The sequence below is a fragment of the Hippocampus guttulatus genome, chromosome 16 (genome assembly GCF_054856545.1).
Source record: "Hippocampus guttulatus isolate MCC_2025c chromosome 16, RoL_Hgut_1.0, whole genome shotgun sequence".
Lineage (NCBI taxonomy): Eukaryota > Metazoa > Chordata > Actinopteri > Syngnathiformes > Syngnathidae > Hippocampus > Hippocampus guttulatus.
In genome coordinates this window covers 14,013,427-14,037,495 of record NC_141276.1, presented here as the reverse complement: position 1 = coordinate 14,037,495, position 24,069 = coordinate 14,013,427, and the positions used below count along the sequence as shown (strand labels likewise).

At 41.3% G+C, this 24,069-nt stretch overlaps 1 protein-coding gene across 4 annotated transcripts in view; it reads right to left on the bottom strand.

Moving 5' to 3' along the window:
• rbfox1 (RNA binding fox-1 homolog 1) overlaps positions 1-24,069 on the bottom strand; it is a 191,394-nt gene that overhangs the window by 11,855 nt on the left and 155,470 nt on the right. For 3 of the 4 annotated variants that reach the window (XM_086132301.1, XM_086132302.1, XM_086132303.1), the window contains exons 8-10: positions 18,539-18,683; positions 11,371-11,410; positions 5,386-5,450 (exon numbers count right to left, since the gene is read on the bottom strand). In XM_086132301.1, the coding sequence (XP_085988427.1) occupies positions 5,386-5,450; positions 11,371-11,410; positions 18,539-18,683 (250 nt within the window). The remainder of the gene's footprint in view (positions 1-5,385; positions 5,451-11,370; positions 11,411-18,538; positions 18,684-24,069) is intronic. The other variant, XM_086132304.1, reaches the window with a different exon arrangement.

Genomic DNA, 24,069 nt, shown 5'->3' with positions numbered 1-24,069 from the left:
TTTCTTCCCTTATTAAGATTCAAAAAATTCCGATTCAGAAAACTTTATTTATCCCTGTGGGGCAATTAGAGTGAAGTATTGTCGTCAATCCACCTATGTCTTATTGCACCCTGGAAACCACAAATTTTGTATTGCAGTTCCCCAAAAGGAATGCATGAATAACAGTCTCACTGTTAATAATCAGACACATGGTCATAATTTTGAGAAAAAGGGAACATATAAATCTCAAAATGCCTCTGTTGTCATTAAATGACTTTGAAAGTCTTTGAGATGCTTACATCATGTTCTTGCATTAATTAATTTATGAAGTGTAAGACAAAATAATGAGAAACTCTCTTTGAGGTAGACCCTTACTTATAAATCTTTCAAGTGAGTCATTAATGAGCGACTTATCCTATCATAATGAGCAATTACCTACTGGGAAACAATTTTGTTTGGATGCAGTACAACTGGGGCAACATGGTGAACCCATCCTAGTCAAATATGTGACTTTTCTGTGTGAAGTCTGCATGTTTTACGTTTCCTACTACAGTATCAAAACCTGCAGGTTCACTCTAAAGAAAACACTCCACATTGCTTGTGTGTTACAGTGTAAATGGTTGGCAGCCTATACCAGGGGTGTCAAACTTATTTTTACTGCGGGCCACATTTTAGTTACCGTTTTCATTGGAGGGCCTTTATGACTGAAACCAGATAAAGAAGTCAAGACAGTTTATTCAACTATTGTTTCGGTTACTATAATAAGGGGTTTGCTAACAAGAAAATGCGAACAATATATTTCTTATTTATTCCATATGAGAAGTTTAAATTTTGGTCGAGATTTTAGCAAGCATCATGGAAGTTGACATGTTTGATATGCTCTTGCGGGCCACATAAAATGATGTGGTGGGCCAGATCTGGCCCCCGGGCCTTGAGTTTGACTCCTGTGGTCTATACAGTCCCAGTGATTAATGGGCAATCATTTAAAATATGAAAGAATAAGCTCCATCACACATGTGACGTTGCACAGGATAAATGGTCAAAAAAACCAAAACAAAATAGATAATACAATATATCTCCTTCATTTCTGGAATCTACGAAGTTTGAAAGTTCAAACTGCCAAATACAATGGAATGTCAGAAGGTGGGTTTGTTATCAGGATTTAGTGATTTGGTTTCCTACATTTGATATTTTCTTATGTCAAGAAAGTAAAAGTTCACGGCTGTGTTACCAATCATTGAGGGACGCTGGATGCCTTTTCCATATATTTATAAACAGAAAGGCAGAGCAGCTTTTGCTTTCTCCCAGTCATGCTATGTCTCAGCAGATCTCCCCTCCTCCCCATCCCTCTTGTGTTAATCCTCCATGATAAGAGCCAATCAGGGGCCAGGGTGTGTGCCCATAATTGAGCAGATTTGCATAGCGGCCCAGTGGTTGAAGCGATTAGAAGTTAATCCTCATTAGCTTTGGACATTGCTATTCAACAGCAGCACCCGTCCAACACTCACACTCATCCCAGCACTGCATTTGATCTATCTTATCTCATAGTGCAGAGCCCTAACTCATCATCAGTGTGGATGTGCGACAGTGTGGGAGAGTGTGTGGTCAACTGCAGCTGCTCCACAAAATTCCAAATGCGATTTAGGTCAAACACGGTTTTAAAAATGACCCTGAGGTGAAAAGATAAAATGCCTTAATATAATTTGTAAAGGCTTTCCAAGTAAGTTGTGACTTTCATCAAATATCCAATGTTTTAGAGATGAGTTAAATAAACATTTATTCTTTAAATGTACTGTTTTAATGACGCATTGATGGCGCCTGAGAAGGCAACCGTCGGCAAGTGCTCTTCAAGAGCCTTGCGTTTTTTTGTTGTTTTTGTCTTTTGTTTGCCAAATGGTGTTGTTGTTACGTCGTGTGGACATTCGTCAGAGAAGAAGAAACTGTGCTTGGTAGTTGCGCCTTCTCGGCAGCACGCGTGTACCAGCACTGATTTTGATTGGGAGGAATGTCTGCGCCATTTGACTGTCGTTGCTGGACAGCTCCGGGGCGCTTGTGTCTTGCGCCTGAAATAGGCAGCATTTTCACAGCCCCGCTTTGTTCAGCAAAAAGGCCGGTGCCGACGATGAGAAGAAAGGAGCGTCAGCGCAAAGCGGCGATGTGTATGTGGAACTGGGAGTCGTGGCTTGGAATTGAAGCGGATTTACATGGGACAGGAGAAGAGAGACAATCTCTTTTTCATAAATGGATGCTACAGCTTCTTGTTGCTTTCAAGCTTAGCTTGTAGCAGACGTGTGCACATTTCAGCATGACGTCTTTGATCCACTGGTGAAAAGGACACTTTGATTCGCTCCTCTTTCATCTGTAACTGTGATAGGGTATAGACAAACTCAAAGTAATCATGTTTAAAAGTTTCATTTTGTTGTATGCTTGATTGACCTCAAACGCGTGTGTTTGGAGCACACAGGAAAAAGGGCCAACTTGAGCTGAATGAAACTGAAGCCTTGCTGACTAATGTACAAACAGGAATCTTCAACTTAGGGTGGGCAGCACGATAAGATGTCCTTGAGTTTGTGCAGTGTCTCAATTCATGTGAAATATACCCATTGAATTAACAAGGTATCCATTGTTTGTACCGAGAGATGTTTTGGTCTCTGAGGGGCGTATCATTGGGCTCTGCTGAGAGGTGTGACATGTAAATGAAGAAGGGAGTGTTTTTCTGATATATCACTTGTAATTTGCATACACGATCAATAAAAAGCCGGCAGAGGCTGTAGAGGTCAGGTGTCAGTTCAGAAGCGCACACGGAGTGGCTTCATTGAAAACTGCGCCTCCTGCCTGCAGAAAAGACAATCTCTTCCTAAGTCTGTTTGTTCAACTGTCCGAGCAAACATCTCTGACAACAAAGTGTATGCAGGAAAGTGGTTAAGATTGCACGATTGTCTCTGTCGAATGTGTTGTCTTGTATTCTTTTGTCATTTTATGTTAACTTTTCTCTTGAAGCGGCACCGCAGCGGTTCCTCTTGTTGTATGTTGCCTGTTTAAGAGGGAGGAAAGTGCTGTATGTTAAAGCACATTTGACAATAAAGTTGTACTTGACTTTGTTGGATGATAACAGAGGGGCAGGTTCTGTTGTTGTCGAGGACATCCTGATGTGATGACTTCCTCTGTCTTCAAAGTATGTGATCACGTCGAAAATTCAGTGATAATGGCTAATTGCATAAGATATTTAACGTGTTATAAAGATATTTAATTTACACATGGCCGTGGTAATTAATTGTGGCGAATACTGATAATTGGCTATCATGAGCATATCTGCAGGAGTCACTGCACTGCATTTGCATGAGTATGTGCACAGCATAAGCCCAAATCGGTTGAGGACTCATGAAAGCTGTTATTTTTACTTCCCCTCTGTGATCCATGTGGCTTTAACATGACCCGCATGGTGCCACTTTGGCCTTGCACAGATGGTAACATGACATCAAGGCACAGTTGCAACAGTAACGGTCCACAGAAGGCTTGGTCAACACATCGATATCAACGTTATTCCTGTAAGCCATTGCTTGGGATCATTCAAAGCTGCCCTCAATCACATATTGTTTTTTGGTACTCGAAGCGAACAATATATGGGCATTCAATTCCACATCAGTAGACTAAATAAGATTGCCCATTGCCCTCGTGGTGTGCCAGCGTACCTTGGCTGTGCGAGTTCCTGGCCTTGCAGCAGTCTCTCGGTGCTGGGGCCCCGGTAATTCCTTGGTTTCTGTGTACAGGGGACTTGCCCAACTTGTGGGTGGTATGGGCTGCACTGACAAGAAGCTGGCTGCATGATCTTAGACCAGCACATCAGCAACCATTGTGACCCAGTCTGCAGTGTGGTCAGGCCCAGAGTTAAGTTTGTGGCCACAAGTACTCTATGCGTGGCTATGCATAGGGTTTAATTATGCTCTTTCCGGATGAATGAGGGGTGGTTTTGCTTCAAATAATAAAGAATTAAAAGTGAAAATATTTGTCAGGTGCAAATATATACAAGCATGTACAGTTCGGTTAAAACGTGAAACAAAAGAGAAAAGAGAACAGCTCACATGGATACACATGGGCCAAATAATTAGAGTTAGACGTATGTACTGACAGATGAAAGGACAGACATACAGTACCTGTGGATGCAACCCATACCACAACAGGTTATGGCTAAACATAATACATAAGGATAGGAAAGTTGCATGTGGGAAAATTTGTTGGTAATCATTTCAGAAAACAAAACTCACATTGGCATGGAACTAACAAAAGTGACTATAAAAATTGTCAGAGACTATTGCGCGTGTTCTCTGGGAGAAGAAATTTTGGATTGGAGTGATATTGAGCGATATTTCTCTCTCTCTCTCTCTCTCTCTCTCTCTCTCTCTCTTGACTGACCCCTTTAATTTTATGCCCAACATGTATAATTTTGGGCATTTATATTTGCTAAATGATTGCGGTTTACAGAGAATGTGCAGCTGTTTCTATGGCCCTTCCCAGCATTCCCTCCTACTGGCACTCTCTGTCCCAGTAATTAAGTGGGCCCTGTGTAGTTATGTAACAGGGACTGACCACATCCAACGTGAGAATTATTTTTTTTTCACCACTGGTTATATGGTAGTTAATCATATCGAGTATTGTTGTATTATTCACATTATTTGCCATAAGACATTTGTGCTTTGTCGTGAGGGCTTTCTTGGAGGGTTCTCCCGGGGCAATTTTGCTGGACATATATTTAGCTCTTCGCTGGACTGGCAATAATATTTACCATGCCACTTTCCGTTTCAACTCATCATTGGTGAATGGGCAAACGAGGAGCGTGCACCCTGGCTTCAAGTATATACGTTTTCATTGTCAGCAGAAAAATTCATGCTTATTTTTTTTTTCTGGTGTAACTCGGGATTGTTTGGCTTTTGTTTTTTTCCGCCTCTCCCCACCCCCCTGAAAAATGAGCTAAACAGCGGGTTAGAAATTTAACTGGCAGTTAAGGGTTAACTAGTGGCTAAAACGGGCCCACGTGTGTGTGTGTGTGGTGTGTGGTGTGTGGGTGCGTGTATTCTGAAGGAGGTGCAAAGGTGTCCATACTGTAAATGTGAGAGCCCGTTTTTCACTCCTGCCATGTGGAGGTTGATGCTAATGTTCCCACCAGTTGGGGACTTCTTCACATCTCTCAAAATGTTTTTGTCATTAATATTTTTAAAACTTATTTTTAATCCTCCAGTTCAAGTTTGTTCCTTAGTGTAGCCATTGACTCTATCTTTGGCAATATCCAAATGATTTAATATTGCAGTGAAATTGAGGCTGGAAATTTCCCCGCTCATTTGACGCCATAACATGCATTGTTTCTAACATGCTTACTTTGGGTGCTTTTGGAGGACTCTGTTATCTTACCTGTCACTGTATGCAGCTGCTGTGGCAGCAGTAGGCTGGGCAAATCTGTAGGCAGCGTAACCACCCTGGAAACACACGCGTACAGTGCATATGAGATTGGGAAAACAACCAAACTTCAGTGCATTTTGTATAAATGATAACTATTCCTAAATCTTTAATTGTCCAATTGTTGTTAATGTGATGAATATAAGGAATTAAACTGCTAATACAAGACAATTGTTCTTTAGACACACACGAGACTTTCATTAACAGCTTAGCTCCTGTCTGTATTGCATGAGCAATAGCTTAATATCCATGCCTAAATCCACAAATAATCACACTGTATATTCTTTTTAAATTAACGCATATATCTGTTTATTAATGTAACGTGTAGTTAGTGTTTAATCTGTCCAATCAAAGGTGAATAAACAGTTGGTGAAACGCTGTGGCTGTCGTTGGCTATTGTGAAATTAGTAACTGGCAAAACAAATAAAATCCACAGGCAATCATACACGTCTAAACAACAGCAAACTATGCTATACTTGATGTACAGAATATTTAGCGTAACACGTTCAATAGTTTCCTGCTACCTTGATTTTTACAGCATGTATTTGTCATGGTCACGTTCTATTAGTGTCCAGCAGGTGTTCCCGTTTTTTCTGCTGCGCATCTGTGTGACGCTGTCAGATAATTTTGCCTTGCTCTTGCCTCGGGGGGCTCTTTGCCTTTGCCTACGTTCTTTGTTGTTCAAGTAAGTAGTTCTTGGTGTGTTTAAGTGTGTCCACGGTTTGTTCTCCACGTGGTTTGATCTTTCTTGCACTTTTGTCACAAGCTATTTTCTTTCGTGTTTTTTCCTTGCCTTGTGCAAGCGCTCTTTGTTTTCTTTGCATTATTCCTGGCTTGTTGTCCATTGTCATTATTTGTACGTTGTCGACCTGACCTTGCGCCTATTTTTGTAAATGAATATTTTTGTTGCATCAACTTTCCTGAGTCTACGTTTGAAGGGTCCACTTCTGTCCGGAACCTTACGGACACCCGACGGATAATGATGGCACATGTTGTGTGTCAGATTTCTTGGATGTAGTATTTTACAAGTTCTGTAAAGTACTTTGTTACAGTTGCAGGGGTTGTGAAGACTCTATATAAATAAAGCTGATTTGGATTGCATTCCCTTTAGCGAAGCGCCATCGAGTGGATGCATAACGCAACATAGAAAGCTGGATTGTATTCCCTTTAGCATAACTCTATCTAGTGCAGTGTTTTTGAATCTTTTTCGAGCCAAGGCACATTTAATTCCTTGAAAAAAAATCCCGTGGCACACCACTACCTGAAAATGTGAAAAAAAAGAGCGTATTTTAACAATTGTTATATTGTTACTATAAACGTTTTTTTGACATTGAAAAATAACGCTGTAACACACTGAATAGGAATCAAATCAACATCAATCCAATATTTGGTGCATTCATTTTAATGGGCAGTAAAATATAGTCAATTAACTTTTAACTTGCTCAGGGTTGGATTTTTTTCTGTGACAGACGGTTGTTTTTCTCCTCGTTGTTTGCACTCTCCTGCAATACTGTACCAATCCCTTTTCCCTTGAGTCTTTGTATAATTCCAACATCATTCAAATGACTTTTCTGCTGAATGTGTCGCTTGAGGTAGTCCAGCTTCCATTCAATCCATATTTTTCGCTTACAACTTTAGCTTTGCTGCATGTTTTGCAGAGCATACCTTTCTCACTCGAAAAAGAAAATATCTCACCCAGTTTCACTGCTTGTTTAATTTGCACATACTCCGACAGCCATTCCAACTTAAAAGAACCGCAGTTCATTCTTATTTTGGATAAGGGTGTCGACATATCACATTCACTGCCCGGTCGTTTTGCCACGATAAGGGATTAGCATTAGTGTCACTTATCGCCGCCACACTGTTATTGTTATAGAGCAGAGACAATGCGTAAGTACTGTCAATGCCGGGATTGGCTGCATAGCGTCATTGCATCGTATTGTGTGATTGGCTGGAGACCTGTCACTCACTGAATTACACAGTAAATTGAGAGAGAATAAAAAGTTATTTGTCTAATTCATTTGCAGTGTGTTCAATGCGCTGGATAAGGTTTTCTTGTGCGCTGAGAGTGTGCGACATAAAAGCTTCTATTTTGTGTGCGATGGGCCCTATATATGAAAACAGTTTTATATTAGGCCATTCATTGAAGATGTGCCTTATAATCCGAAGCACCTGATAGTGCAGAAAATGTTACTTTATATGTGACAGACATATTCATATTTTCTTCGTCCTCAGTCATTACATTGAGTTGCTTTGGGGTTGTTTAAGGTCCTCACGTACAAAATAGTGAACAGGTTTACTTGTTTGTGTTCTTTGCAGTTGTAGTACATAAAACAGTTGTAGTACATAAATCATATTCACAAGGTATTTTATGAATAGGTGGCACTTTCCCTGCAAGGCTGCAACCCCTCCATTCTTAATGACTGAGAGTGTATGTCTGCCCTGACACCAGCAATGTATTATTACCACGATAAGGTGTGGAGTCAAGTAAGGAATAGTTAGATTGTGCGATGATGGACTGTGGTGGGATGAACAGTCTGCTCCCTTTAAGAGACCAGCCATTGTAACCGTGTATTGCCACTCCTAACAGAGTGACTAATGGAGGCTTTGTGTGCATTGTGTGTGTATGGAAACAGTCTGTGTGGTCAAGTTTTGGCCACCCATCACTCAGTCTAAGGTAGGGAAGGTTGTCATTCATCAACTTTACTGAGGCGTTGATAGAGGACAGGTGGAGCAGGACTCTTTATATAAAGGCGATGCTCATGCAGCGTGGCATGACTTGTATGCATCACCAGTTATATTTAGAGCATATTTACAGTTTACATTATTTTTACTAGATTGTGTTCTTGAGTAAAGGCCAAACACAAACCACAGCAGCACCTCTCCCCATGTTTCACTGAAGTCATTTTTCTAATTAGAAAGGCTGCGTAAAACGCAAGACATTTGGATACTTGTACTTTAAAGACTCACATGGGAAATTTCGCATAATGCTTCCTGAGCACTTACTCCATCAGTTATATTATGGCTATGTCACTCTGACAACACTGTTCCTCGCCCCTTCCCCACCCCCCTTTGTTCTCTGAAACAATCATGAATGCCATATTTGATGTGTATAATTAAGGTAAATTAAAATGTAAATTTTCCAAATGATTGAAACACCTCAGAGTGTAATACATTTTACTTTATAACTTTCACAGCATATGCAAAATAATTATACATATTATATAAGTATTGGGGGAGGCCCGGTGTTAAGTGGTTAGCGTGTCGACCTCACAGTGCAGTGGTCGTGGATTCGATCCCGGCTCTGGCCTTCCTGTGTGGAGTTTGCATGTTCTCCTCGTGCCTGCGTGGGTTTTCTCACGGTACTCCGGTTTCCTCTCACATTCCAAAAACATGCATGGCAGGCTGATTGAACACTCTAGATGTGAGTATGAGCGTGCATGGTCGCTCATCTCTGTGTGCCCTGCGATTGGCTGGCAACCAGTTCAGGGTGTCCCCCGCCTCGTGTCTGAAGACAGCTGGGATAGGCTCCACGCCTTGCGACCCTTGTGAGGGTAAGCGGATCATAAACTGGATGAATGGATGGATATAAGTATTGAAATACAAAGTATAAGATAACTATTTTTATTCCAGACAATAAATGGTTCTGTTTTTGCACAACTCATCACTGGTCCAAAGCACTTCATTCCAAATGTTTAGGTATAAATAAATCTTCAATGAGTGAATAGAAATTAAATTAATTCAGTGTAACATTCAGTGGAGGATAGTGTACACTCTAGTTAGATGATTGTATTTTGTTTTTTGTTATCTTTGTTTTAATCTTCTTTTTATGAACTCCAAATGGAAGCTGGTACTGTACAACTTCATTAGACTAAAAGCATGGTCGCACATGTCGTTTCAAATGTTTTCAGAAAACAACAAAACCTCTCTCCCCCACCAAAATCAACAAACAGGAAGTGTCCAATCGCCTTGATTTAACCTTTTTGGTTTGTCATCACCTGCATGACTAAGAAACAACACGGACATGAAAAAAAAGAAAATAATTACCGTAAATTCCGGATTACAAGCCACTACTTTTTTTCCACACTTTCAACACTGCGGCGTGTAATATGAAGCGGCTTTTTATATATTTTTTTTCCATCGCCGGAAAAACATGGACCAATAAAATGAATGAGTCTTTCACTGAGGTCCAATGAGATTGTATGACTAATCACAACTTCTGCTCTTTTTGCTGTAGAGGGGGAAAAATGTGTTACCCGGCAACAGTCGACCAATAAAATGAATGAGTAGTACACAGGGGTCCAATGAAATAGTATGATTACCGGTAATCACAACTTCCTTATTTCAGTCTTTCTTCTAACCCTGATCAACATGGAGAATACCAGACGAAAAGCATATGATGCAGCTTTTAAACTAAAAGCGATCACTCTGGCAGTTAAAGAAGGAAATCGAGCTGCTGCCCGTAATGTTGACATAGACGAGTCGATGGTGCGAAGGTGGAGGCTCCGGCAAGAAGAACTGAGCCAGTGTAAAAAGACAACCAAAGCTTTTAAAGGTTTTCAAGGTGGGCCGTCGTGGTGTTATAGATTCATGAAACGGAAAAGCCTGTCTATCAGGGCACGCACGACGTTGTGTCAGCAGCTCCCTCCCAATTACGAGGACAAACTTGCTTCGTTCCGCACATTCACACAAACAACGATAGCGGAGAAATCCATCAGCCCAGATGAAATAATAAATATGGATGAAGACCCTCTGACATTTGATTTGCCTCTCACTCGGACTGTAAATAAAAAAGGTGACTCCCCCGTCATACTGAAAACAAGCGGCCACGAGAGAACACATTTTACCTGTGTTTTGAGCCGCACAGCATCGGACCTAAAGCTGCCAACGATGATCATTTTTAAACGGCTGACTATAGAAATAATTTCATCTATCTTTTCCCATTTATATGATTTGCATTATTCTATTTAAAGCCGAGTGGACTGCAGTATTTACGCAAATGCACATCAGGATCTCTCTTTGTCTGGCCTCTTATTATGTGTTTCAGCGTAATTTCGTTGTGCAAATGCATTTATCATGCTCATAAAAATATGGAGATTATTTTAACCGTAAGAAATTTTGCGTTTTTTTTCTGCTGGGGACCACGTCAGCGGCCTCAACCGGAGGCACTCCACGGCGGCAGGGACGCAGAAGCAAACCCCCGCCTACTCATTGGCCAGCGGTTTATAGTACGGTGCGGCGCATATAATTACAAAATTGATTTTTCTTCATAAATCTGAGCATGCGGCTCCTAATCAGGTGCGGTCTGTAGCCTGGAATTCACGGTAACTAACTAACGCAATGTATGAATCGATAAAGAAATAAATACATATTTTTGAAAGCTTATTGATTTTGGTATTTGAAATGATCTTGTTCCTAAGTTAAAAATTACTTGGGCAATTTGGTTTTTGGCTGACAATATTGAATTAGTTTTCTATCACTTGAAATCTGCTACTTCGGCAAAACACGTTCCTGTGATGAAGATAAACAGCGTCTTAAGCTTATAGACTCTTAATTGTCGTAATAATAATTGTGTGATTGCAGTTTTCTATAAGCAAGTCAGAAGTTAAATGAGCAATCTCAGATCACAATGATCAGCCTCACACACACATATCCTTGCCACTTAAGTGCAGTACAAATACTGTAGCATTACAGAATCAATTCAACCTGTGTATTTATTGTAAACAAATATAAATTTAAACCAATTTTCACAATGACAAATTCGATTAAAAAAAATAATAATTCAGTCCACACTGTATATTCTCTCGTTAGTTCAGAGAGAAACTCAAACGGCAGGTGAAAGGGGAAGTGTATTAATTGAGGGACATATTTGTGCAAAGCAAATATAATGTGAGGTCAGAGATGGCTGTTGCATGCAATGTCAAACCAGGAAATACTTACATAAATATCTGCACCATAAAATCCATCCTGGTAAACAACACTGCAGAGGATGCAAACACAAACAAACAAACACACAATCAAACAAAACAACAACAAAAAACATCCATATTAGTGCATGTTGTCATGCAGGCACTGAACTGTCTTGCAACCAATTCCCACATCCACAATCCAAAAGACAACCAACAGAAAATGAAAATACACCCAGAATCAAAGGGAGGAATACAGCAGGCACCTTCAATCCAGTCTAATGGCTCAGTAAGGAAGCTGGGAGGTTTCCATAACATGAAATTACAACTGTATTTTGGAAGGTCTACCTGGATCTCGGAAGGGTAATTATAGTCACTGGCAGTTATTGGTCATTCGCTTTAACTCCGCGTAGGCAAAGTGGATTCTCACCAAGATCATTATAGTTAACAAAAACAAGAAATAAAAATAAAACTGAAAAATATTTTGGGTAATGAAATAAAATATAAACAAAATGCTTTAAAAAAACAACAACCTGAAACTTCATTTCGTGTCGTGTTTTGCATTGATTTTAAATGGTATTAAAGCCGGAAGAAAGAAGGTCGAATAGTCGACTGAGAGTTGTGGTTCTGTTACTCGCATGCATGTTCAGCTCCGGGCCTGGAGGGCCACTGTCCTGCCTGTTTTCCAGCTCTCCCGGCTGCAACACACCTGCTTCAGATGGTAAGCTCATCAGCCAGCTCTGAAGCAGCATTAAGATAAGATAAGAAAACCTTTATTAGTCTCGCAATGGAGAAATTCCCAATTCACAACAGCAAAGTTATGAAAGGAAGAAGTAGAACAACAAAATATAGGAGCTGCTGGAAAGGCAGCCACTCTCGCGGCGCCATTTTGAAGTCAAAATAACACAACACATAGGACACAGACAGTCGTGCAATCTTCACCACTTTTCTGCATACACTTTGTTGTCTGAAGCAGTTATAGATGAAAGAGGAGAGGATCAAAGTGTCCTTTCACCAGTGGATCAGAGACGTCATGCTGAAAAATGTGCACACGTCTGCTACAAGCTAAGTTTTGAAAGCAAACAACAAAGCTGTAGCGTCCATTGACGAAAAGAGATTAGTTCACGTCTCCTGTCCCACGTAATCCGCTTCAAACTCCGAGCCGCGACTCCCATTTCCAAATCCGCATCGGCGCTCCGCGCTAACGCTCCTTTCTTCTCATCGTCGGCTCCTCAAGACTTACATCCATCCAGTCGCAGACCGTTCAACAGCACCTATCTCTCCGCTGAACAAAGCGAGGCTGTGAAAAATGCTGCCCATTACAGGCGCAAGACACAAGCGCCGCGGGACTGTCCAGTCAAATGGCGCCGACATTCCTCCCAGTCAAAAACAGTGCTGGTATACCCATGCTGCCGAGAAGGCGCAACCACCAAGCACCGAGTCTGCTCCTTGATGAATGTCGTGGCCAAAAAATGCTGAAAAAAGTCCACATCAGGTCCACACGACGTAACAACAAACACAAAGTGACAAAACAAACACAAAAACAAAAAAAAAAGCAAGGCTCATGAGAGCACTTGCCGCCGGCTGCCTACTCGGGCGCCATCTTGACGTTCAAACATTAGAACGTTCCTGATTATTTGAATCAGGTGTGTTGCTCATGGGAGAGCTGGAAAACAGGCAGGACAGCGGCCCTTGAGGACCGACTTTGGACACCCCCATGTTACTGTGTGTCGCCGAGAAGCAACGTCAGCCAATAAAAAAGCATCACACCAATGATGTCACTCCTAGGTGACAATCTTGCTAGCTGCGAGCTGATTGCTCTGCGTGTTTATTATTATTATTTTTTCTTATGGCTCAACTGCTTTTTTCCCTGAAATCAGTACAAAACGTGATGCTAGGTCACAAGTGCGTTCCTTTTCCGGGTCTTATATGAAAAAAAAAATACTCATACACAGTACAAGCGAGTTTACGTTTCAGCTAAATACGTGCTCATCCATCCATCCAATTTGACATGAGCGTTGTTCACAACAACAACTTTTGCTCCCCGTAGAGCGTTCACATGTACAAAGTCCTACCGGTGTAGCCCCTGAAAACAGCTTAAACCGGAGCAAATTTAACCCTGCTCAGGAGGTTTAAAAATTCGGAGTATCCGGAGTAAATGCTAGTTTGCGGGGCAGCGCCGATATAAAATGGGACGTGTGAACGCTACAGGAGTAGACTCGCTAGCGTGAGAAGAGTTGATTACATACGAGTACGAATGCATTGTTTTCGTGCTCTGTTATGCTTCCGTCATCTTTCCTTTCTCTCTCTCTTATCCTTTTAACAGTGTCTGATAGACCACAGCGTTGATTTGTCTGGAGAAGAATCAACCATAGTTTTTCGATATGTCACAAACAAGGCGGCGAAACGGAAATACACTTTACGCACACCCTGCTCAATGTCTCATATTGCATGGCTGCAGAAACTGTCGTGTGAACGGAAGTGGGGCTGCACTGGGGTTAACACGCTTCTCTTTCGTAAGCAGCTTTATACGTGTGAACGTTCCACAAAATTTACACCGATGTAAGATATATCGCAACAAAATACATCGGTGCAGCACCGATGCAAATGTGTGCCGTATGAACACCCCTTTAGACTCACAGGTGAAAGCAAGTGGCTAATAGTGTTATGTGTGGAATACTTTTCAACAGGAATTCAAGCCAGAAATTCTCTTTGGTAACTTGGCAAACAAGGGATGGAAAGCGAGAAAAGTGGGACTGTTCTCTCATTATTTAAAACATTGGGTTGTGATGCCGCTAACTTTAGAAGCAGTATTATGCACTACACTTACTTCAAAGGGTGGACTGCTTTACAGTATCTGTATTTTAAAATACTAGTTTTGTATATTTTATTTAACTACATGATACTTACAGTAATGTACTTTTAATCTTGTTGTGAAAAATATACACAATTTTAAATATATAAAATTGATTGGCTATGATTGGCTGACAACCAGTTCAGGGTGTCCCCCGCCTACTGCCTGAAGACAGCTGGGATAGGCTCCGGCACGTCCCGTGACCCTTATGAGGAAAAGCGGATCAGAAAATGGATGCATGGATGGATGGATGGATAAAAATATATTTATATATAAAATATATATATAAAACAAAGCAATTAGAATTATAGAAAAAAAAAACACGAACAAACCCGCTTAAAAACTCATTGATACGAACCAAATTAAAAAACAAAAACAAAAACCCTAACCCAAATAAAAACACACTATAATGAATATTCCAAAACCTTTATAAACCGAATACCCTCTCAGTCAATGCTAGAGTGAATGGTTGTTTATGTTCCCAGTGACTGATTAGTCATGAGTCCACAGTGTAGTTTGCCTTTCGCAAGTCAGCTGAGGTAGGTTGCATCCCAACAACCTTCATAACACTGAACAAGCAAAGCAATATGGTCTCCACAAATAATGACATTATAGCCTACGTATATATTCTGATGTTTCAGCAAAGCTAGACATAATTATTAGCATGTCTGCCTCACAGTAAGAAGGCTCCGGGCTCAAATCTTGACTCTGATGTTTCTCTGTGTCGTTTTTTCCCTCTTGCCAAAACTCAGCTGACATATGCTTCAGCTCACCTGTGACTCTGAGCAGTGCAACAAAATGTATGGAGAATGAAATGTAGCTCATGTATTTAGCTTCACATCTTTGCATTAATTTGATGATCGGCTCATTATTTTGTTCATAATGTACAGTTCTATGCAACGGCTACTACATTTGCTCTTTCAGCAAAGCTCTAATGGCCATGGGTGTGATTATTACTCAAAAAGTCTTTCAGATTTTTGGCGTGCAGTCACAAGCCACAGAACACCATTTTGTGTTAAACTGAACATGGTTTAAATCACACAAACAGAAACTGCAACCTTGAGAAATAAAACCTGATAATATATGGGGAAAATTAATGGAAAAATATCCTCTAAAGTGGGAAATGGCATTTAATCTGATCTTCCCTTGCACTTTAAGGATCAGACAGATTTGGCTGCATGCTGAGTAATTTTCTAGCAATGCCATGTCGTCAATGGCACATCATTTGTCATCAGTGCCCCCCCCCCCCTCCCCCAAAAACGCAACAACAAAAAAACACACGGTCCTGTAATTGAGTACGTATCAGTTGATAATTGCAATGCTGAAATGAGCGGCGGAAGAATAACGACACAAAAATTGCATTTGAAGTCAAATGGAAAAATACTCAGCAAAATGTCTTTCTAGACCAGGGGTGTCAAACTCATTTGATATTGTGGGCCGCATACGGCCTCGGCAGATGTCAAGTGGGCCGGATAATTAAAATTATACCATACTCTGCCAAAAAATATCCAAAATAACATGTCTTTTCTTTGTTTTGATTTTGTTAAGCGCAAAAACATTTGGAAAATGTTGACATTTCATGAACATATCTTTTATAAAACATTTCACAAAACACCTTGGATTTCCTTTGACAAATGTGCAATTTACTTTGATCATTTATGCATTGCAACTGATCCCACTGATTGCACAAAGGCACAAAACTTTTAACAAGTAATTGCTATTGAAAAATATAGTCATGCATTTTGAGATGAAACGAGATTTCTAAAGAAAGGGATTTTTGAACCATTTACACATGTGCAAATAAAATCTAAATGTAATCCCTGCCTGCACTTTACAAACTAAAGAGAAAACAGGCTAGCGGATAATCCATGAATTGCATTTTATTAAAATTATTCATTCCGTGTCTTTTATGCATTTTTCCCCACATTTAAATTGTCCTCCTCGGGGCCGGTAATGGCCCGCATGCCGTATATTTAACACCTCTGTTCTAGACTGTAACGGCCTGTTTGCATTGGTGGATGGAGCAAAGAGAAACCATCAAATTGTGAGTGTTTGTATGTGCATGTTTTTTTTTATTTCGCTTTCTGAACTGCAGTTGAACTGTGCTGTACATAAAGTGTGGCATGTACAAAAACAAAAAGTGTGTTACAGAGGTCGTGCTCCTCATTTGTTTTCTCATAAAATGCATCAAGATACAGCCTCTACTGCCCCATTGACTTTGCTGCTGTTCTTCAGAGAAAAACAGTAACCGATTTCACTAAACCACAAGACATGTTTCCCACTGTTTGCGCAAACTCTGATGATCAATATTGCTTCAAACATCATAGACATGCTAAGAGCAGTGCCATTTCACCCTTTCAGGGATAGTGGTTACTACAGTGGACAGTTTATCATGTTATCAGGTTATAGGCTACATGAAAGGGTTAATATGTGGGACTCCCGCACATTTACATGATCTGTAATTAAAACCATGCCCTTCTATAAACAAAGATCCGATTTAGCTTCCTGGCTGGAGTATAGCATTTATTCAGAGTCAAATTGTTGCCACGCTAGACAGATGCTTCAATAAAAATACATCAGTGGGCATCAATAATTCACGATATGTGTACGAGAGTAATTAAGGCGGCTTTAACGAAAGTACGATCTGTTCCACGTCTCTTCTGTGACTATGTCCTCTCCTCGTCAGTGAAGATGCTACACTTGGCTGTAGTTAGCAGTCAAATTTGCATCAGGACGCAATAACTTTTTGGGAATCAGAGGTGCTTCAATGTGATGTGTAAAATGATTGCAAACATTTTTTCAATTCAACTGGAGGATCTTAACCTGGCAAGAGCCAGATTGATATGTGAATCACGAAGAGGAGTTCTCCACGGTATCACTCTGGAATTGCTCCGATATGATCTGCTTGGGAAAGGCTGGACGTTCGGTAAAATACTTGGAGCTGATTGGCAAAGGATGCAAATGTCATCATCAGCATGCACCATGTTTTGATCAACTGAGTCCTGTTATCTCGATGAATTGCACAGATGGCATTGAGTGATAGCTGCCATTTTTTGCCATGAAAATATGCAGGTAATGGGTGTTATTGATTGATTGATTGCAGCGTCCATGCATTTGTCCGTAAAACAGACCCTAAGTTTGTATACCGAAAATGCGCATACAATAATTTTATATAACATCATATGGTGGCATTGACACTAATATGATAAACTAAGTGGCACCTCATTACTCAATGCATGCTCTACAGTACGATGTTCCGAGCCTTGCCTTGACTTCATTGTGGTGGACAAGATCTTTAAATTCCATGAGTAACAAACCATCAAAAATAAATTAGAGAGTTGTTGTAGTTGTTCAAATAAATGGACAAGATGTATTATGTTTCGAAACAAAAAATATAAAATAGATCAATGGAAACGTGGACTGGTTGGCACGTCGACCACACAGTGCGGACAAGCAGGGTTCGATTCCTCTGGCTTTCCTGTGTGGAGTTTGCATTTTCTCCCTGTGCCTGCATGGGTTTTCTCCGGGTACTGCGGTTTACTCACAGATTCCAAAAACATGTGTGGCAGGTTAATGGAACACTCTAAATTGTCCCTCGTGTGAGTGTGAGCACGGATGGTTGTTCGTCTACATGTGCCCTGCGACTGGCTGGCAACCAGTTCAGGGTGTTCCCCACCTACTGCCTGAAAACAGCTGGGATAGGCTCCAACATGCCCCACAACCCTTGTGAGGATAAGCAGATCAGAAAAGGGATGGATGGATGGAAACATCCATCCTCATAATGATATCAAGTCATCTTTAAATAGAATCCCAGCCAGCTTTTTGATGCCCATTGGCTTGCAGTTAGAAAGAGAAAAACAACAAGCAACAACAACAACAAAAAACAGACCAACAAAATGGTCGAAAATTTCATCTGACTGCCCACAACACATGGCTCTCCAGACCTTTGAGCAACAAAGTCTGCAAGAGTTGTTGGGCTGGGGAGATGTTTTATTTCATTTTGGTCAATGGGTGAACTTGTAAAAGAATAGTAAATGACATCTCATTCTGACATTTTACTCCATCACACCACAGTCCAAGGCCAAGTTGACAGTCATTTTCCATGACTCCATGAAAAGCAAGTCTTGGAGCATGCCTATTTGTTAAATCAGCATGCTGTGGTAGTGGGGGTATTGGTTATCGCTGCGAGGCAAAGCAGGCATTGCACTGCTTTGCTGGCTCTGAGGACTGAGATTCGGGGCTTGCCATTTGAGTGAAACAAGAACAAGCATTTGACCAAAGGAGATAAATAACAACTGAAGTGAATTTTGAAAAATAAATACAGTAAATAAAAAAATTAAAAGCTCACCCTCCATAACCTGGAATGTGAGGAGGTGGCGCAGCCGCCCTGAATGTATTGAAGACTGTCCGTCCTCGACCTCGTAGGTGGGTTCCTCTGTAGGCTGCTGCTGCTGCTGCTGCTGCACTGGCTGCTGGGTAGGGAAATCCTGGCACTGGAGAAAAATTCACAGATGTCATAAAATCGACACATGCACAGATGTCACAAAATCCCAATTGACAAATGCATATCAACTTGTTTAATTGCAGGTATTACCAATCATTGTGTTACAAACTTGGATATTGGCAGATATGATATAAAGCAAAATTGAAAGAATTCTCTCTGCAATGCAAGCCTTTGGTATAAAGTATCAAGATGATCTTCAGTTGTTATCAAACTGTTTGTCTTGTGATGTATAATGAATTTCTTCCTCAATCGATTTGTTTCTTCTATTCTGAGGGAAGTGGAATTGCTAGCTCAGTCCAACACTACTTTTCTGGTATCCAAAATGCGTTGTGAGCATGTACAGCCAGTTTTACAAATTAAAAACATTCCTGTGAACCAATACATCAGTAAAGCTGTATAAACATTGGATGAAAATCTGAGAAATTGTGGCAGCAAAGATCAATTAATATGATGAGGAGTGTCGGCAGGCAAAATAATTGCTGAAGTTGCACACTGGACAGGTGGAGATCGAAAACTTGGCTCAAATGTGAGTGTCACGAGGCACAAGGCTCATACTCTTGACGACAGATGTGAACTATTTTCATGCCTTGTATGCAAAAGAGGGAACAGCTGCACAGTTGCATACTTTCATGGTTGCACAGATTCTACCATCGTCTGATAATAACACACCTTCATACCAGATACGCATTTTGGGTGGAAGGACCCAAAAATATGAGTGTTGAATCCAGATGCGCACACATTATCCTGTTGACTAAAGCTATTTTTTTGTACAGGTTTTTTTTCATTCTTTATTTCTTATTTTTATTTGTTCTTAAGTCTTATGCAGCTTTGGCATCATCTTTATTGACATGAAGGCTCGACACTTCGATGAGACCAGTCACCCCCTGACCGGTGTTTATTATTTTAACCCTTTCAGGGACAGCGGTTACTACAGTGGACAGCTTAAAAGCAGACTGAACAAAACATAATTTGTTGAACTGAACAAAGAAAATCTGTGAGTCGGCAACTGCAGTTTTCGGAGCACATCATCTTCACCTTGTTCTGTTCATCTCTCAGGCACCAGGTAAAAGCAGTGCATCGATAAGAGATGACGAACTATATACACTATAAACAAGTTTTATCACTCAGAAATCGAAAAAGTACGACAGACAGTAGGAACGGCATTGCTCAGGTGGTGACCGTCTGCCAATCTGCAGGTTGTGGGTTTTTTCCTCAACCCTTGAGTGACTTTTTTTTTTAATAAACTCATACTATGCATGTACAATTTACACACAAACCCTCTTTACTGACATGTTCTCTGCAAAAATGACTTTTTTTTCATATATATATTACTCCAATTTTTTTTCAGTGTAGTCAAGTGGAATTTCTTGACGGCGAAGTCTATGGATGCTGAAGTCTGTATTCTGCTCATATTTAGTCATGCTGTATAACCTTCCCATGCCCACCGCGTAGCTTGGCGTCCTTGTAACCATCATCTCATAGAATTGGAATACTCTTGTATTATTCCTCTCTTCTTAGTTAGGTTTGATGGTTAAAGTGTTATTCCTCTCTGTTAGTTGTGTTTGTTCAGACACTTGAAAGAAATAATGTAGAATGCTGTTGAAGGTAGTTCCTGCTCACTGTTTTTACAATCACCTTTAGTGCCCGTCGACCCCCACCACTTTAGGGCCCCACTCCACAGGACATGTTTAACATCAAAAGAGGAACTGTTATCTCAAGTATCTGTGTTCCTGCCATCACACCAAATGGTGGGTAGTGGTGGTCTGGTCTCACCTCACCGCTCCCAACTTCTTCCAGCCACACCGGGTCATATGACATGTTACTTTCTTTGTTTCGGGGAGTTGCATGAGAGGCATACCTCCCCGCCTCTCATTATCATATTGTCTCTATATAATCTCATGAATGTGTTTCTTTGAGGCTTCCTGATTCAAATCTGGACCCCTCAGAAGCCCGAATCAATTCGTAAACTGCAGAAAAATAAAGTAAACCCTTCGAAGGAACTGTTCATCGCCTCCAGCCTTTATTTGGTTTACCAACATTCTCCTCGTCCGAAATTCAACGAACACGCGGGGAAGAGGAGGCCGCTCTTCCCCCAACAATGCCATGACCACTCTGTGTGCTGAGCTGTAAATGAAATTACCGAAAAAAGACATACCAATTGATGCAACCATATTAAGCTAAGATAAGATAAGATATCCCTTTATTTGTCCCGCAATGGGGAAATTACAGTCAGAATTCAGAAAGGAAAACGCTGGGTAGGGAGAGGGAAAAAAAAACCACGCTCGAACTATCCTCTTCTGAGGATAATTTAAGTCCAGGATAAAAAAAAGACCCTTGCACATAAATAAACATATGACAGTTACAACAAGTCACAAGACATAACATGTAATAAGGGGGAGGATGAATGGGAAGGGGGGGGGGGGCGTGACCGCGACGCGGCAGTCCTGACCAGCTGCACGGACAACACGCGCGTTCTGCAGATCGAACCACGTCACGGGGGAAAAAGAATCGGAGCGATGAAGACGGTCATAATAAGGATGTGTATGCGCGTGTGGTTGTCCAGTTGTGTATGTGTATGCGTGTACAGGTCATAGCTGCTTCGTCGAGGTCTGCTCATAAAGACAGTCCCGGTTTATCAGTCCATGGCCGAGAAGGAGGGGGGTGATGGTGGGGGCCCTAGATTCCATGCATACTTCCATCCAGGGGAAAGGGCCAGATAGCGTTGTTTGTTTTGGAGGGACGGCCGCCAACAATTTCAGACAGCCTTGAGTCCATGGCCTGTATCTCTTCAATGGCGCAGATCAGCCAAATCCGCAATCTCTTTCCGCAGCGCGGATTCCAACTTCTCCATGTTGTTGTTGATCGTACGGAGTCGCTCCAAAACCGCATCAATATTGCGGTTGAGCTCAGACACCGCTTGAGTCTGAGTGTTGGACATTCGCGCCAAACCATCCAGAATGACCGGCAGCTTCTTCACTTCCAATTAAGCCGCTCCCGTCGGTTGAATTTTGCGATAGAACAGAAAGCTGCCAACACCAAACAGCATTATACCTGTTATCAAAAGGCCGATAAGGTAGATGTCTTCCACATCCTCAACAGACAGTATTGACAGGCACACCATTCTCCACTTTCTCCATGGATCAAGGGCGTATCCGGCAGCAAATGTCCCCGGGGGGCAAGCAGGCTCCCCACTGCCTGCTCTTTTCGTCGAAAATTTTTTGTCAATTGCATCGAGAGACCAGCCAACTAATTCCATGGTTAGTTCTTCGGATGAAAATACGGTAGGAGGCTAGGAAAAGTTAGACAAAGACAGCACAAAGACTAAGTGGCGAGCAAGGAGAGGGTGGGGGTGAGGGCAGGAGCTGAGCAAAAAGTGTCCGCCTTCGTCGAGAGCCAAGCAGGAAGAAGCGAAGGAAACTAAATTACAGAATTCCCCCAGTTGCGATGAGGGAAATCTAATGATACATGGAAAACAGATGGCAGCTACAGTCTTGCTAAATCTGGTGAAGACTCTCTTAATGTCTTTGTATAGTGCTTATTGTATTTTCAAGAGCTAGCAAAATGAGTATAAAAACAAAGGTCTTTGGAAAGTTCCTTTGGGAAGGGGAAACGGCCCAGCCAGAAGACACAAGAGGAGGCTACGACTTCCAAGAAAAAGGCGGTGACATTTAATAAGACAGTGACTGTTTTTATACAATATTTCTCTTATTTATTTTTACATTGTATTGTCTGTACAGTGTCCTTGGGTGGCATGAAAGGCACTTTTAAATAAAATGTATTATTATTATTATTAATCATTCATCTTCCGAACCGCTTTATCCTCACTAGGGTCGCGGTGGGTGCTGGAGCCTATCCCAGCAGTCTTTGGGCAGTAGGTGGGGGACACCCTGAATCGGTTGCCAACCAATCGCAGGGCACACAAACACGAACAACCATCCACGCCCACACTCACAGGGGGGCAATTCAGAGTTTATTATTATTATTAGTAGTAGTAGTAGTAGTAGTATCAGGAGTCCTACTTAAGATTCGGATTTAAGATTCGGGAGGTTAAGTTAGAGCAGGGGTGGGCAATTATTTTCCCGGAGGGGCCAAATGAGAAGCAGAAAAATTGTGGAGGGCCGGGCCAAAAGTTAGAAATAGGACTATTTGCTACAAAATGAGACGAGTAAGAGACCTTGTGGCTTTTCTTTCCTCTCACTCACTGTCTCTAACTTTACCTTGTCTCGATCACCACACATGACAGCATTGCTCAGCTGATGTCGCGCAACAAACTTTTGAAGCCAGCCTCGGGACGCTTCGAAGTCTTCGATGCTCATAGTTAGCGCTATGGAACTCGCCTCCTCTCTTATTAGCGGTCCAGTTTGCAGAAAGTTTTTAGCATGATAACAATTAAACCATTCTAGGAAATGTTCATTTACTCGAGGCACAAGCAATTCACTCTGAGCATGGAAATTGCCAGAATCGGACTGAGTAAAAATCACTTCCTTGTTTTTCAAAGTCTCGTAGATTTGAGTCTTTCCGACTCCAGGTGTCTCCTGAATGTTTCGTACTTTGTTACCCGCTTCGTTTAATCAGATACATATCACTTTCCCTTCCATGGTCATTACTCTCTCCCTCTTTCTTCGTCTTCCCCTCCCTCACTGTGCTCTGCAACTTGAAGTAACTGCGCCACCTGGTGTTGAAATACCTGTCATTACAAGTCCAAACGAAATGAATGCAATCAAACCTTAATTGTGCACCAATCTTCGGCGGGCCGGATTAAAAAGACCAACGGGCCGGATCCGGCCCGCGAGCCGTAGTTTGCCCACCACTGAGTTAGAGACAGTGAGTGAGTGGAAAGAAAAGCTTCCAGGTCCCTTACTGGTCTCATTTTGTAGCAAATAGTCCTAACTTTGTTATATTTTGCTCATACACCTGTACTGTATGCTGCAGTTTTTGTGTTGTAAACAGTTTTTGGATAATATATTGTTGCACTTTGTTGCTTGTGTTGTCACACGCATGTTGTTAACATACTTAGACATTCATACAGCAGGGTTCGTACGGGTCCTTAAAGTTAATAAAAATCCATAAAAAAAGAAGTTGTAAAATTATGTTCTTAATTGTCCATAATTTTAAGGGAAAGCTTCGAAAATCAATAAAAATCCATGAAAATGAACCTGTGGTGTCCATTTCATTTGTGTATGTCATTTTCCCCACCCTTTCAATTCATAGTTTTGTCGGAAAATGCAGGACCTGGTACCCGCTCTGCTTTTCCCGCTGTCTCCGATTAGTTCCGACGATGATCACGTGATCACTTCGGGTCATTTTGGGTAACAACAATAGATCGACACCATGCTGGGGCAGTGAATGGATGGTTTGGTAGCCGGCTTTGCAAA